The 17,484-nt window shown below is 42.3% G+C and overlaps 1 protein-coding gene across 1 annotated transcript in view; it reads left to right on the plus strand.

Annotated features, from left to right (window-relative positions):
- Positions 1-17,484, plus strand: part of dnajc3a (DnaJ (Hsp40) homolog, subfamily C, member 3a) — an 81,232-nt gene that overhangs the window by 12,565 nt on the left and 51,183 nt on the right. Inside the window, exons 2-4 of the mRNA XM_080198155.1 lie at positions 10,792-10,902; positions 14,345-14,469; positions 14,606-14,680. Of these exons, the coding sequence (XP_080054281.1) occupies positions 10,792-10,902; positions 14,345-14,469; positions 14,606-14,680 (311 nt within the window). The remainder of the gene's footprint in view (positions 1-10,791; positions 10,903-14,344; positions 14,470-14,605; positions 14,681-17,484) is intronic.

Genomic DNA, 17,484 nt, shown 5'->3' on the forward strand with positions numbered 1-17,484 from the left:
TAGGATCAGGCAGGCTAGGAAAGTGTTTATCTGGAGTAAGGGGAAATATGTAGCCATTAGGCAGGAAATTAGACAAGTAAATTGGAAGAAGGTATTCTTGGTGGTGGTGGTGGGAGTACCAAAGGAAGGTGGTGGATTTTCAAGGAATGTTTGTCTGGAGCTCTGCACGTCAACGTTCTAATGAGACGGAGATTTTGGTAGGTTGTGGGAACTGTGGTGCACAAAGGTTGTAATGAACCTAGTCAAAAAGAAAAAGGCATGCAGAAGGTTCAGAGTTAGGTGATGTTAAGGATCTAAAGGAGTATACAGGTTGTAGGAACGAGCTTAAAAAGGAAATTGGGAGAGCCAGATGGGGTCACGAGAAGGTCTTGGTGGGTAAGATTTGTAGAACGCCTTGGGGTTCTCCTTTTAATATGTGAAGGAATAGGACCTATAAAAGGTGAAGGGGTAAAAGTTTGTGCAGAACCAGTAGAAATGGCAGAGGTGCTTAATGAATACTTTACCTCGGTGGAAAATGATCTGGGTGGTTGTACTGCAGGTTTGCAGCAGACTGAAAAGATTGAGTATGTGAACGTTAAGGAGGATGTGTTGGAACTTTTGAATAGCATTAAGGTAAGTCACCAGGATTGGATGGGATGTACCCCAGGTTACTGTGGGAGGCAAGGGAAGAGATTGCAGAGCCTCTGGGGATGATCTTTGTGTCACCAATGGAGCCAGGAGAGGTTCCGGAGGATTGTGGATGTGTGGGTCCTGTATTCAAAGGGAACAAGGATAGCCCAGGAAATTACCGACTGGTGAGTCTAACCTCAGTGATTGGTGAGTTGATGAAGAGGATCCTGAGGGACAGGATGTATGAACACTTAAAGAAGTTTAGTCTGATCAAAAGTAGTCAGCATAGCTTTGTCAAGGGCAGGTTGTGCCTTACAAGTCTGGTTGAGTTCTTTGAAAATGTGACTAAACAAATTGACGAAGGAAGAGTGGTGGATGTGGTTTGTGGACTTCAGGAAGGCATTCGATAAGGTCCTCCGTGCAAGACTTCTTAAGAAAGTGAGGAGGCATGGGATCCAAGGGGCTGTTGCCTTGTGGATCCAGAACTGGCTTGCCTGCAGAAGGCAAAGTGGTTGTGGATGGGTCTTTTTCTGCATGGAGGTCGGCCACGAGTGGCGTGCTCCAGGAATCTGTTCTCTTACTGTTTGTAATTTTCATAAATGACCTGGATGAGGAAGTGGAGGGATGAGTTGGTAGGTTTGCTGACAACATGAAGATTGGTGTTGTGGATAGTCTGGAGGGATGTCAGTTGCAGTGTGACAGGATGCAAGACTGAGCAGAGAAGTGGCAGATGGACTTCAACCTGGATAAATGTGTAGTGGTCCATTTTGGCAGGTCCAATGGGATGAAGGAGTACAATATCAAGGGTAAGACTCTTAGCAGCTTAGAGGATCAGAAGGACCTTGGGGTCTGGGTCCATAGCACTCTCTCAAATTGATGGAGTATGTGGTCAAGAAGGCGTCTGGTGTACTAGCCTTCATTAATTGAGGGATTGAGTTTAGGAGTCAGGAGATAATGCTGCAGCTTTATAAGACCCTAGTCAGACCCCAACTTGGAGTACTGTGTACAGTTCTGGTCACTTCATTACAAGAAAGATGTGGAAGCTATTGAAAGGGTGCAGAGGAGATTTACAAGGATGTTGCCTGGATTGGGTGGCATGCCTTGAGGATAGGTTGAGGGAGCTAGGCCTCTTCTCCCTGAAGAGATGATGGATGAGGGGTGACCTGATAGGTTTATAAGATGTTGAGGTATGGATAGGGTGGATTCTCCGAGGCTATTTCCCAGGGCTGAAATGGTCACTACTAGAGGACACAGGTTTAAGGTGCTGGGGAGTAGGTACAGAAGAGATGCCGGGGTAAGTTTTCCACCGGTGGTGAGTGAGTGGAATCGGCTGCTGCTGGTGGTGGAGGCAAACTCGTTGGGGCCTTTTAAGAGACTTCTGGATGAGTACATGGAATTTAATGGGATTGAGGGTTATAGATAGGCCTAGTAGGTAGGGATATGATGAGTGCAACTTGTGGGCTGAAGGGCCTGTTTGTGCTATAGTTTTCTATGTTCTATGACCATTTATTTTGAAGCTGAGAAGATGCCAGTTATGGATCTTCTAGTTTCAAAACTATTCTGGGATTCAGAATAGATCCATTCAGCCAGGATCCGCAGCTTCACTAGAGCTACATGTATTTTTGCCATGATGCTCATCAAGGAGTCAGAATCTTTGGATTCTGAAGGACAATTGGAATGAGTACAAATGCTGTTGATGATGCATCCTGTGTGATGGAATGTGTTGTAAAATGGCATTTCTGGTCTGGACATTTTGGGCGCAAATTTTAACAATGTACAACTGAGAATGTTTCTCGGCTTTTATGGATATAATGTATTTTTATGGCAGGGTGGGTCACAAACTTTAAGAACTGTGTTGCAATGGGAGACCACAGCACAATTAGATGCTCCAATCCAAGAGCTGAGATGTATCTTTCAAATTTTGAATTTGATAGATGGAAGCAAACGCTGAGGCGGCTTGGGTGTACTTTATCCAGAATTCTATACACTTGTTTGTGACCAGATAAAGCATGTATCCCATGCAGCAACACAAAGGAAACCCATTTGAAACAAACTCTCAACTGACCTTAGAATAGTGTATCTTCAGGTACAGATTTAGATGTGTAGGGGCACAGGATTTGGTTGTTAAATTTTGAAGCTGGGAATTCTGATTTTAAATGGCTTTTATTGTCAAATGACAGCTTATGAAAGGCAACAATAATTCAGCATTGTGAATCATTGTCAGATGATACAAAATGTTGTAACTGTAGTTGAGACAGTATTTTAGACAACTATTTCACTGAAATCCATACTAAATATCCCACTAACTTTTAAAGTTCAAACCTGAAATGCTTGCCTAGCCTTTTTGGCCACCTTTGCCAAGGCTGAAAGGAGTGAAATGTGTTTGCAGCCCAATGACAGCAGCTCACCTATTAAGTTGGACAGAGATTGCATGATGTGCTTGCAAGGAAAGTTCCCAATTTGCACTCTTAATAGGACAGCATTAGATACTGTCCTAAAGGTAGGCAGAGCCAAACTTCAGACCACAACTGATTTGCCATTAGATATTGCAGTTCTATTCATGGCATTTGCAGGTGCCTTTTGGTTCTTCTAGCTCCCTGTTTACTTGGACCATGTGAAGACATCTTCTGTAGTTTAAGGAAAGACTTGCTTTTATTAGTGCCTTTCACAACCTTTGTCCAAGTGCTTTGAGAAATAATGATCATAAGTAGAGATTCATACTGATGTTGCTAAAGAACACCTTGCAGTGTGACATAGATAGGATGCAATACTGGGCGGAGAAGTGGCAGATGGACTTCAACGTGGATAAATGTGCAGTGGTCCATTTTGGCAGGTCTAATGGGATGAAGGAGTACAATATCAAGTGTAGGAGTCTTAGCAGTGTTGAGGAGCAGAAGGACCTTTGGGTCTGGGTCCATAGGACTCTTAAATTGGCCTCACAGGTGGAGGATGTGGTCAAGAAGGCATATGGTGTACTGACGTTCATTAATCAGGGATTGAGTTTAGGAGTTGGGAGATAATGCTGCAATATCCACTTCGCACCTTAAACCTGTGCCAACCCCCCCACCCACCTCCATCACTCCAGTGAGAACAAATCAAGCTTCTCCAACCTCTCCTCATAGCTAATGCCCTCCATACCAGGGCAACATCCTGGTAAATCTTTTCAGTACCCTCTCCAAAGCCTCCACATCCTTCTGGTAGTGTGGTAACCAGAATTGAACACTATTCCAAGTGCAGCCTCACTCAGCTTCTATGAAGCTGCAACATGACTTGCCAGTGTTTAAACTCAATGCCTTGGCTGATGAAGGCAAGCATGCTGTATGCCTTCTTGACTACCTTCTCCACCTGCATTGCTACTTTCAGTGACTTGTGTACCTGTACACCCAGATCCCTCTGCCTATCAATATTAAGGGTTCTGCTATTTACTGTATATTTCCTGTCTAGTAGACCTTCCAAAATGCATTGCCCTTGTCAGACCCCACTTGGAGTATGTGTGCAGTTCTGATTGCCTCACTACAGGAAGGATGCGGAAGCTATTGAGAGGGTGCAGAGGAGGTTGACAATGATGTTGCCTGGATTGGGAGGCATGCCTTAGGTTGAGGGAGCTAGGTCTCCTCTCCCTGGAGAGATGAAGATTGAGGCACGACCTGAGAGGTTTATAAAGTGTTGAGGTATAGATGGGGTGGATTCTCGGAGGCTATTTCCCAGGGCTGAAATGCTCACTACGAGAGGACACAGGTTTAAGGTGCTGGGGAGCAAGTACAGAGGAGATGTCGGGGTAAGTTTTTCTGAGGGTGGTGAGTGAGTGGAATCGGCTGCTGTCGGTGGTGGTCGAGGCAAACTCGCTGGGGTCTTTTAAAAGACTTCTGGATGAGTACATGGGATTGGGAGTTACAGATAGTTCTATGGCCTGGTAGGGATGGATATGATTGATGCAACTTGTGGGCTGAAGGGCCTGTTTGTGCTGTAGTGTTCTATGTTCTAATTAGCTTAAGTGCTGAAACAGAAGCAAACTCTGTGGATACCAGAAGTCTGAGTTAAAAATAGAATATTGTTCAGACCAGAATTCTGGAATGTTCTCTATTGGATGCTGCCTGACCAACATAGTTTCACCTTAATCATTGAAAAATACATTTTGTTGAAGGTTTTTTGCACTCGAGATAATCAAGTATACATCAATATCAGCTGAAACAACCACCATACTGAAGTGCTGATTGGTTGGCAAGTGGACCCTAGAAAAAGGTGTTGCCATAGAGAATTTGCTAAGCAAATAGTGACTGACAGTTATGTTCCCAGAAACAGACACCTGTGTATCCAAATGAGTACAAAGAAAATTACAGTACTGGGAAAGGTCCTTCAATCCTCCAAGTATGCACTGACCATGCTGCCTGTGTGAACTGAAACCCTGTATACTTCTGGGGACTATATTCCTCTATTCCCATGCTATTCATGTATTTGTTCAGGCACCCCTTAAGTCATTACCATATCTGCTTTCACTACTTCACCTGGCAGTAAGTTCCAGGGTCCCCACCATCCTCTGTATTTAAACCTGCCTCATACGTCCTTTAAACCTTGCCCTTCGCACCTAAAATCTATGCCCCCACGTAATTGACTCTTCCACCCTGGGGAAAAAGCTTCTGACTGTCCATGCCCCTCAATCTTTGTAGACTTCTATCAGGTTACCCCTTAATCTCTGTTCCAGTGAGAACAAACCAAGTTTCTCCAGCCTCTCCTTGAGTCTAATGTCCTTCATACCAGGCAACATCTTGATAAATCCTTTCTGTACCCTCTCCAAAGCTGCCTCCATCCTTCTGGTAGTATGGTGACCAGAATTGAACACTAGAGAACCAAAAGAGTGCTGGTAAATTTCAGCAGGTCTGGCAGCAAGGAAAGGAGTTGATGTTTGAGTCCAGATGACCTTTTGTCAAAGCTTTTAACACTATAGAACCTTAATTAGGCCACACTTGCAATATAAAGCTGCAATAGGACTTGCCAATTTTAACTCCATGCCCACCTGATGAAGGCAGTATGCCTTCTTGACCACCTTCTCCACCTGCATTGCTACTTTGTGACCTGTGCACCCAGATCCCTCTGCCTATCAATACTCTTGAGCATTATGCCATTTACTATATATTCCCCATCTGTATTAGACATTCCAAAAACGCATTACCTTGCATTTGTCCAAATTAAACTCCATTTGCTGTCTCCAACCTTTTCTACAATCCCTTGTCATCTGCACATTTGTTAATCAAACTATCTTCCTCCAATCATTCAGCAAGGGTCCCAGCACTGATCCCTGAATGCCACTCATCACAACCCTTCATTCAGAAACACACCCATTGCTACCCTCTCTCTTCTATGACTGAGCCAGTTCTGTATCCATGTTGCCAGCTCACCTCTGATCCTGTGCAAGTTCATCTTCTGTACCAGTCTACCATGAGGAACCTTGTCAAAGGTCTTGAAGTCTCTGTAGACAACATCCACTGCCCTACCCTCAATCATCTTTGTCACTTCCTCAAAACTCAATCAAGTTAGTGAGACACAACAAAACCTTAACAAAACCATGTTGACTCTCTCATTTCCAAGTGAGTAGATCCTGTCTCTCTGGATCCTCCATTCCCCTACCACTGACATAAGGCTCAGCTGCCCGTAACTGCCTAGATTATCCTGGTTGCCCACTGTAAGCAAAGGAACAACATTGGCTATTCTTCAATCTCCCAGGTCCTCTCCTGTAGCCAGCGAGGATTCAAATATTTGTCAAGGCCCCAGCAATTTCCTCCCTTGCTGCTTTTAGTATTCTGGGGTATATTCCATCAGGCCGTGGGGATTTGACTACCTTAATGTTTCTCAAGAACCCCAGTACCACCTTTTTTGATTTCAACATGACCAAAACTATCTGCACGTCCCTCCCCAGACTCATCATCCACCAAGTCCTTGTCTTTGGATACTGATGCAAAGTACTAATTTAGTAACTTTGTCCATTTCCTCTGGCCCCACACAGATACCCTCACCTGTCCTTGAATGGGCCAACCCTCTTGCTCTTTATATGTGTATAAAAAGCCTTGGGATTTTCTTTTAATGCTGCTGGCCAGACTTTTCACGACTTTTTTTAGCCCTCCTGACTCCTTGCTGAAGTTTCTTTTAATTTGTATTCCACACTTGCTTCGTGAGTGCACAAACCATCCCCCGTCCCAAATGACCACTGAGTGCCTGCCCTTCTGACCCCCTTCTATCCTTGGGTGTCACCAAATCACTAAAGCTCCTGTCTGTGACGCTTCCTGCCACCTTCATGCTCCCAAGTGCATCCAGCTGCTGCTGCTCCAACCTATCCGTGCAATCTTAGGAGTTGCAATTGGGTACACTTCCTGCAGATATTAGCATCCAAGACGTTGGAAACGTCATGGATTTCGCACAGCACTTAACCCCACTGACTGACGTTTCTATCAGCAATTAAATTATTTAAGAACATTTATTAAACTGTTATCTTCACCTTATTGCTACAGGTACCTAAGGTGGGTGATTATATCACTTACCTTCCCAGGATGATCTCCCTAGATTAAGTTACCAAGCAAGAAGTAAAACAAGAAGGGGAAAAGCATCTCCCATTTTGCAGCAAATTACCACATTAGTCCCAATTTCCATCCTACTTTGCCTCACTCGGGCTGTGTCCCACTTGCATGCACAAAGCTTGCTGAGTGCACTCATGTAGAGCTCAGCTAGGCTGAGATGACTGTCCAATAAGGCTTCAAACAGAAGAATGCAATTTACATCTTTTTGCCTCTAATCAGGTTTCAGTTATTGACAGATAACTGCCACTCAACTGTTTGGGTGGGGCATCTCCTTTAACCAACTAACTAGATCACCAAGCTTGTATCTGAAACAAAACAGGGAAATTAGACTCACCATTTTAATTACCCCACTGTTCCAAATTTCAATCCCAATCTGACTCCCTCACTCACATGTGGTATATGAATTTCAGTGCCAGGTATGTCTGATATTAAGTATGCAAGCCATATACTGCAATGAGTCAAATCAAACAGCATGTCCCTCTGTCCACAATGGGCAAGGCAGTGGGGGAGCCTTTTGGGAACAGCAACTGTAATTCTAAGTTTTGCCTTGTGTGTAAGTAAGGTAGTCCTCGGGTGAAAATAATACATTGTGGGAAGGCTCAGACCAGCATTTTCCTCTTCCGATGAAGAATATGGATGACTAGGTTCAGGAACCTTGGATGATAGGAAATTAAGCTTGGTCAAAAAAAAACACGTAATGTTGGAAAAGGAAAGACTGGCAAAACCCTTGAATATAAAAAGCAGGAAAGCAAGGGAGATAAGAGGGCTAAAAAGGACCTTTTGAAATATCTTTGTCAGACAGGATTAAGAAAGATCCCAAGACATTTGAGTAATGAGCAAGAGCATAGCTAGGGAAAGGGTAGATGTACTCTGGGACAAAGGATGGAATTTGTGTGGAGCTGGAGAAAGTGGATAAAGTCCTTAACAAACACCTGCATTGGATGGTGAGTCTAGATAGGAGCATGTTGAATTCTAGAGCATGTCAATATAAGGTATTTGGTGACTTGTAAGTAAGGTAGACAAGTCCCCAGGTGGGACCTGTCTCAAAATACTGAAAGGCAAGGGAGGAAATTGTTGGAACCTTGGTCTCCTTTAGTCACAGGAGAGGTCCCAGAGGACTGGCAGATAGCCAATGTTGTTCCTTTAAGGGCAGCAGGGATAATCTGGAAATGGCAGGCTCAGCCTGTCAACAGTGTAGGGAGAAGATTCTTAAAGACAGGATTTACTTGCATTTGGGGATAAAATATGGACTTTAGCAATAGCCTGGCTTTGTCTGGGGGAGTTTGTGTCTCAAACATGAGTTTAAGATTGCTGGAATTCATGTAGACAACCACTACTAACCTGTCCACAAACAAAAGCCTTTTGACAAGGTCCATCATGGCAGGTTGATACAGAAGGTGAAGTCAATAGGGATCTGCAGTGAGCTGGTAAAATGGATACAGAACTGGCTTGGTTATGGAAGGGTGCTTTTCTGACTGGGGATATCTGACCAGGAATGTTCTGCAACCCATGTTTGTAATGTAGTGGTTTGGTTAGCAAGTTTGTAGATGACCCAAGGATTGGGGGAGCTGCAGATAGGAGGATTGCCAGAGGACACTGCAGGATATAGATAGGCTGAAGACTTGGGCAATGAAATGCGGATGGAATTTATTCTGGACAAATGTGAGGTGATGCAGTTTGGGAAGTCTAATGCAGGAAGAACATGTACAGCAAATGGCAGACCCCTTAGAAGCACTAAGAGATTTTGTGCAGTGAAAGTGGCAACACAATGTGTTCAAAAAGCCATATGACATGCTTGCATTTGGTCAGGGCATAGAATACAAAAATTGCCATGTCATTTTACAACTATAAAGTTGGGCCACATTGCTGTGTTCAGTTTGAAGTTTTGGAGAGAATACAGAAAATGTTTACCAGGTTTGAGAAGAGATTGGACGTGCTTAGTTTGTTTTCACTTTTTAATGTTGGCATCTGAAGGGCAACCTATTAGAGGCTCACAAAATGAGGCATGGATGGTCGGAGTCTTTTTCCTAGAGTGGAAATGTCAATTACTTGGACATAAGGTTTAAGGTAAAAGGAGTGTTCAAAGGAGATAAAGTAAGTCTTTAGAGGGAGGTAGGTGCTTGGAATGTGCTGCCTGAGGAGGTGGTGCAACAAATTTGAGAAGCATCCTGACAGATAATAGGCAGGGAATAGTGGGCTATGGACCATGTAGAGGCAAAAGGTGTTGTATGGGCTGGTGGGTCAATGGGCCTGTTCCTGTACTGTTCTTTGTTCTACGCAGCCAGCCCATGTTTGCAAAGCTCAAAACTGTCTGACAGTAGATTCTGTGATTGGACAACATTTGCTTAACATGTGACAAACGAAACATTAACATAATGAAAAGTATTTGCATGCTATCAGACAAAACATCTTCGTAGAGAAGGAAATGAGAGTAGTGTTACAGTCATAGCTAGGGTGTAGAGAAAGATCAACTTAATGCAAGGTAAGTCCATTCAAAAATCTGACTGCAACAGGGAAGAAGCTGTTCTTGAGTCAGTTGGTGCTCAGAATTTTGGATCTTTATCCTGATGGGAGAATGTGTCTCTGTCGTGCGTGGGGCCCTTAATTATCTTGGCTGCTTTGCCAAGACAGCAGGAAGTGTAGACAGTCAGTGAATGGGAGGCAGGTTTGTGTGATGGATTGGGCTACGTTCATGATCTCTTGTAGTTCCTTGCGGTCTTGGACAGAGCAAGTTATACCAAGCTGTGATACAACCACAGCTTTCTATGGTGTACCTGTAGAAGTTGGTAAGAGTTGTAGCTGACATGTCAAATTTTCCTTAGTCTTCTGAGAAAATAGAGGTGTTGATGAGCTTTCTGGACTATAGTTTTGGCATGGGCGGCGGGGGTACGAGGGAGAGAAAGGGGAACCAGGACAGGTTGTTAGCAATCTGAACACCTAAACGTCAAGCTTTTGGCATACTCTCCTTTAGTGTGCTTAACAACATAAGCTAACCACCAATTTAAGGTGGTCAGTGTGGCATATGCATGCACTGGAAGCTACATACTCTAATATACTGTTTTATTATACAAAAAGAATATGTATGCTGCACATGTATACAAAAAAATAACATTTACTCATTCGTTCCCCTGGTGGATGCCTTTGCCAGAATGGAACAGCTTGGTTTTTAATACTTGGCAGTTAACTGGTGACCATTTCTGGTTCGTTCTCCGTGATGACAATTCTACTAATCAAAGGCCACTTGCCTACAAATCAGCACTCCTACAATATAAAGTTGTTCCATGATAGATATTCTTGTGATTGCCTTGATTAGTAAGACAGCTTCCATTAAAAAAAAATTTTGGTAATGAATTTCTGCACTTTTCAGGTGAGCATGATAGCCAAATTGAGTGCTTGAATGTCAGGATTATGGGCACTAGAACTTTTATTTAAGGATTAATTAAATCATTTTAAAAATGCTCTTATTGACAGCTGTCTGTTCTTTTCTCTTTCGCTAAGTTCATTTTGATCTCAGTGCTTTCTAGACAAAGTCAAACTGATGGCAAACTTAGCTTTATTGACGACCTCCAATTTTGCCCTCCAATTTTAAAAATTTATTTCTCCTGTTCTTCAGGAATAGAAGGTGGTATAAATGCTGAAGTTGAAAAGCACCTTGAAATGGGGAAGAAACTGCTGGCTGCAGGACAGTTAGCAGATGCATTGTCTCATTTTCATGCTGCTGTAGGTACGTAAATGTTACAGATGTACTGTTAGCAATGCAATTTTCATTCAACATTTTTAGCACCAAATCAATATTTCAAGAAAACAGCACTTGCAAAAAAAAATTCACCAGTAGTTGGTATAAGTATTACTTGGTGAATAGGTTCTCCAAGATGTATCCATTTCTTTTCAAGTAAGAAAGAAATTGATAAATATCAATGCAAAATACTTAAGATGCTGGAAATCCTCATCAAATCAGGGTAGTAAGGGTGTGGAATGCCCTGTCTGCAGCAGTTGTGGACTCGCCAACTTTAAGGGTGTTCAAATGGTCAGTGGATAGGCATATGGATAACATTGGAATAGTTTAGGTTAGAGGGCCATTAGATTGGTTCCACTGGTCAGCGCAACATCGAGGGCCGAAGGCTCTGTACTGTGCTGTAATAGTCTAAATAATTCACATCAAATTTGTTCTTTTCCACCCCTCAACCTCAACACCTAGAATTAGATACTCCTGAGGATTTGGAGGAGGGGACTTGAAGGAGACAAGTGACTAAAATTTCCCTTTTGGGTGTTTACAGCAACAAAATTCAAGTACCTTATTGATGTTGCTCTGTACTTTCTCCAACAAGCATAAACAAACCTACTTGGCTTACAAAGTGCCCTTCTGACTCAAGACATTGACTCTATCTTCCTCCAAAGATACTGTTAGACCTGTTGAGATTTTCCAGCAAACGTTTTTATGGTTTATAATAGGTAGAAAATTGTTCTGTGTTTTTATTTGGAACTTGCTCAACTGGTTTGGTTGTTTCCTCAATCACACAGATTTGAGGTTTGTACTAACATTTTAATTGTACTTTGCAGGGTGAACAAAACCATTTGAACAGACACATTCTTAATAGCATAGCTGAAATAGATTTGTTTCCAATGATAACTGTTATGGTCTCCTTTTTTAAAAAAAAATCCCTCTTGTTAGGGGGTGGTATAGCGTTGCACCTATAGTGGAACTATGCTATTTGCATGAAATGCATATTGTCCTTGGCATAAAAGAATATGCATTGTTATTTGTAATAGATGACTAATGGGGCAGCTGCTTTTAAGTTTGGGATGATCCCAGTGAGATTTCCAATTTTTTTTGGTGTGAAATAGGACATGAGGCATGATTTAATGATTAACAGAGCAACTAGGTGAGCTTTATGCCATAGAATCCTGCGTTGCAGAAGGAGGCCATTTGGCCCATCGAGTCTGCACCAGCCACAACCCCACCCAGCCCGTATCTGCATAAACCCATGCATCAACTGAGCTAGTTCCCCAATTTAGCACAGCCAATCCACCTAACCCATGTCTTTTGTAGTGTGGGAGGAAACCAGAGCACCTGGAGGAAACCCACACAGACACCAGGAGATTGTGCAAATTCCACACACTAACCCAAACCAGGTCCTTGGTGCCATAAGGCAGCAGTGCTAACTACTGCCACCATACTGCCCTTAACTGTAGCACCAGTGGATAGTATCAGTGCGTAACCGAGGAAGTTTTTTTTGTCTTAGTGTCAAACTTGATTGTGTTCGGATTCATTTGTCTCCTCAGACTTGGATAGAGGATTTGTAATCCCAGCAGTGTCAGAGGAATCATCTTTTTTGAAATGTGAAACCAAGGTTCTTTTGGCTTTTATTTGGTTGATGTGAGCGCTGAAGACCTTCAGGCGTTGTAATTGTGAAGACACTGTTGCAGTCATGTGCAGGAGGCCTGAGATGAGTTTGAAACTGCAACAAAAGGCACTCAAGACTGCAAGTACCTGCTGGGTGTATAACTTGAGTGTCAGGAGTGTCCTGGAGCTGGGAGAAGTGAGGTGTATTGGGTTATAGCACCAAGGCAAGTAGGAAGTGCAGATCAGTTGTAATCAAATTTGAGTTTATCCAACATTGATTTTAATTTCAGATTTCCAACATTTGCAATTTTTGCATGATTTAAACTGGCTCCTACATTTCTTTTTAAGCCCCAATTTAGTGACATTTTTTAAGTCTCCATGCTGTGAAGTCTGAGGTGATTACAGCTGCAACTTTGAAGGGATTAATCAGTTTTTATGTGGAGATACTGATCTTGGACTAAGTGGACACAGTCAGAAGTCTCAACACTGGGTTAAAGTCCAACAGGTTTATTTGATATCATGAGCCTTTTGCACTGCTCCTTCATCAGGTGAGTGGCGTCCACTCCTGTTGGATTTAACTTGTTGTGAGACTTCTTACTATTAGTTTTTGGGTATCCTTATGAGTGGAACTATAACTGATCTATGGCTTTTCATAACTGTTGTCCTGCCCTGGCTTACCCATGTTTGTGTGCCAGTTAATGCTAGCTAAACTGCTTTTGACCAAAAGCAATAGATTTGTTTGGTATGCTGCTTGGAAAAACTAGCATGCCAGGCAGCATGAATGAAGTGAGAAATAGTTCATAGAATCCCTACAGTGCAGAAGGAGGTAATTTGGCCCATCAAACTGGCACTGACAACAATCCACCCCCTCAGCACTATCACTACAACCCTACAGATTTACCCTGCTAATCCCCTGGTACTAAGGGGCAAAACCCATGTTGACACACTGGGAGAATGTACAAACTCCACACAATTGTTTCAGGTTGAGAATCCTCAGTTTAAAATTTGAGTTAATTGGTCACCATGCTGTATTAAAATGAGCACAGCTTCACCTATACAAATTCTATACTTTGTGATTGTAGACATCTTGACTAATCTTCTCAATCTCTATAAGAAGACTAATTTATTGTGTTCCATTCCAGTAAATATCTTTGGCAAATCTTGACATTAAGCATAGGCTCAGAATTGAACACCATTGACTGGATTGTTTGCCACCACTTGTCATGCTTTCAGTGAGTTAGCAAATTGGAGCAGATGCCCACCCACCTATCCTTGAGCGCCTCAAGCCAATTGATCTTGATAATACACTGCCCATGCCATAATATGGCTGCACCTTTAAAATTTGTATAATTTAGTTCATGCCTGTTGGCATCCTTGCCACCAACCTTAGATTTGATTTCAAGAAGACTTAGACTATGTACCCCCAGTACATACCAATAATATATCAAAATTGTTTGCCACTACTCTGCTGTTAGACAATTTTTTGTATCCCATGAGTTTTTTTGCTAATACAAATATAATGTGAAAAGTTGTCACAATACTTTTGAAAATCAACATGCACAATGCTAACTAGACTACCCTCATACTCCCCCTCCATTCAGTTTGTTCAGTTTCACACCATGTAGTGCATTCAGCTGTTTAGCTAGACTCCTGAAGTTTTGGTACTAACCCAAATTATTTGCATTATTCCGATTTAGAAACGTATGCAACAGCAATGCTCAACCGTTCAATAGACATGGCTTGTCTTTTTTATTAAACAACAAGATTCTGAAGCTTTAAAGCAAGACCATCTTAATTCCATCATGATGACTTGTGTTTGCAGATGGGGATCCAGATAACTATATTGCATATTATAGACGAGCCACAGTCTATCTGGCTATGGGTAAATCAAAGTCTGCTCTTCCAGATCTAAGTAAGGTCATTGAGCTGAAACCAGACTTCACATCTGTAAGTAATGCTCTCTTAGTTTCTTCTACTGTTTTGAGTTGAAAAAGTCTTGCATAGAATTTTGCTCATGGTTATATTGCTTGAAAAAATATGCAGCCAAATCTTTTGGTATAATTTATTATTTTGACTATTTTAGGCTCGATTACAGAGGGGAAACTTGCTGCTCAAACAGGGAAGATTGGATGAAGCAGAAGAAGACTTTAAGAAAGTGGTAAGTTTGTACCTGTATCGAAGTTCTGATTTCTGCTTTGGATGCAAATGATCAGACAGTAGTTGATCAATTCTCCTAAGTGCCAGCTAAGTATTGGACCATTCTTAGAGCTGTATGTTTTTAACTTGCTGGTAGGTTCTTTGTTATTGACTCTAAATCAAATACAAAAACAGAGGTTTACAGCATGGAAACAGGCTCTTTGATCCAAATTGTCCATGCTGCTTTTTTTCAAACCCTTAAGCTACTCCCAATTGCTCACATTTGGCCCAAATCCCTCTGTACCCATCTTACCCATAGAATTGTCAATGCTTTTTAAAAGACAATTGTACCCACTTCTACATCTGGCAGCTTCTTACAGACATGTGGTGTGTGTGTTGCTCTTCTGGACCCTTCTGTATCTCCTCTCACCTTAAAGCTATGTCATCTAGTTTTACACTCTCCAGCCTTTGAGAGAAGATATTGACTATCTAGATGATCTATGCCCCTCATTTATTTCATAGACCTCTAAGATCACCCCCTCAGCCTCTTGTGCTCTAGAGAAAAAAATTCCAGTTTCTTCTTATAACTCAAACCATCAGGTCCCAGTAGCATCCTAGTAAATCTTTTCTGCACTGTTCCTAGTTTAATAATATTTCTACAATAGGGTGACTAAACTGAACACAATATTCCAAGTGTGACCGTACTAATATCTTGCACAACTTCAAGGTGTCATAACTCCTGTATTCAATGTTCTGACCAATGAAACCAATGCCTCCTTCACAACAGTCCACCTGTGACTCCATTTTCAAGGAGCTATGAACCTGTACGCCGACATCTTTGATCTATAACTCTTTAATATTTTTAAGAGGATTCTTCGAGACAGGATTTACTCCCACGTGGAAATAAGTGGACATATTAGTGAGTGGCAACATGGTTTTGGGAAGGGAAGGTCATTCTCACTAACATGATCAAGTTTTTTTTTGAAGTGACGAAGATGATTGAAGGTAGGGCAGTGGATGTTGCCTATGTGAACTTCAATAAGGCTTTGACAAGGTCCCTCATGGCAGACTGGTGCAGAAGCTGAAGTTGCAAATGATCAGAGGTGAACTGCAAGATGGATACAGAACTGGCTCTGTCATAGACAGAGGGTAACAACAGTGGCAGGGTGTGCTTCTGAATGAAAGGCTGTGGTTTGATTTAAGTTTGTAGTTGACAAAGGTGGGTGGATTTGCGGATAGCAATGACAACCATCAGGATATAGATTGGGTAGAGAGATGGCAGATGGAGTTTAATCTGGATAATGTGGGGTAATGCATTTTGGAAGGCCTAATACAGAGGAAACATGCAGTAAGTGGCAGGACCCTTAAGAGTATTGATAGGCAGAGGCATTGGTGTGTACAGGTACCCAGGTCATTGAAAGTGGCAATGGAGATGGTAGTCAAGAAGGCAATATGGCATGCTCACCTTCATTAGTAGGGGCATTGAGTTTAAACATTGGCAAGTCATGTTGCAGCTTTACAGAGTATTAGGCTGCACTTGGAATATAGTGTTCAATTCTGGTCGCTACTCTACCAGAAGGGTGTGGAGACTTTGGAGAGAGTACAGAAGATTTACCAGGATGTTGCCTGTTATGGAGGGTATTAGCTATAAAGAGAGGTTGGAGAAACTTGGCTTGTTCTCACTAGAACAAATGGAGGTTGAGGGGTGACCTGATAGAAGCCTACAACAGAGGGGCATGGACTGAGTAGCTCGTCAAAAGCTGTTTCCCAGAGTGGAAGAGTCAATTATTAGGGGGCATAGGTTTCAGGAGCAAGGGGCAAAGTTTAAAGATGTATAAGTCAAGGTTTTTTGAGGGTGGTGAGTGCCTGGAACATGCTGCTGTGAAGCAGATACAATAATGAGTTTTAAGGAGCGTCTGGACACGTGAATAGGATGGGAGTAGAGGGTTATGGTACTGATGAAGGGTGGTGTTTTAGTTCAGTCAGACGCCATGATCAGTGCAAGCTTAAACGGTTAAAGGGCCTGTTCCTATACTGTAATGTTCTTTGTTCTCCCCAATGCCCTATTGTTAACTGAGCAAGTCCTGGCCTTGTTCAGTCTACCAAAATGCATCACCTCGCATTTCTAAATTTAAATTCCATCTGCCATGTCAGCCCACTGGCCCAATTGATCAAGATACTGTTGCAATCCTAGATAACCTTGTTCACTGTCCACTGCCACCAATCTTGGTGTCATCTGCAAACTTACTAACCATGCCTCCTATATTCTCATCCAAGTCATTAATATGAATGACTAATAACAATGGACCCAGCATGTTTCCCAATACATGTGACAATACACTGTCACATGTATTGAGGAGCAGTATTGTTTGCATACAAAATATACATATGGAAAAAGGAAAGGATAGGGTAAAGATCGGTTTAATTGGTCCATTCAAAAGTCTGATGGTAGCAGGGGGCTGTTCTTCAGTTGGTACATGTTCTCCGACTTGTCTTTTTCCCAATGGAAGAAGGTGGAATGTTCAGGATGTATGGGCTCCTTGATTAAGTTTGCTGCTTTTCTGAAGTGGCAAGTGTAAAGTCAGTTGATGGGAGGCTGGTTTGCATGATGGACTGGGTGGGCTACATTCACAACTCTTTAGTTGCAGTTTTGGTCAGAGCAGGAGCCATACCAAGCTGTCGTACATCAGGAAAGGACACTTTCTACGGTGCATCTGTAAAATTTGAATCATAGTGGATATGCTGAATTTTCTTAGACTGCTGAGGAAAAGAGGTGTTGGGTTTTATTAACTATAATGTCAGTGTGGAGGTGCCTGGATAGATTGA

This window comes from Carcharhinus amblyrhynchos, chromosome 10, assembly GCF_965287045.1.
Source record: "Carcharhinus amblyrhynchos chromosome 10, sCarAmb.v2.hapA, whole genome shotgun sequence".
NCBI classification, from domain to species: Eukaryota; Metazoa; Chordata; class Chondrichthyes; order Carcharhiniformes; family Carcharhinidae; genus Carcharhinus; species Carcharhinus amblyrhynchos.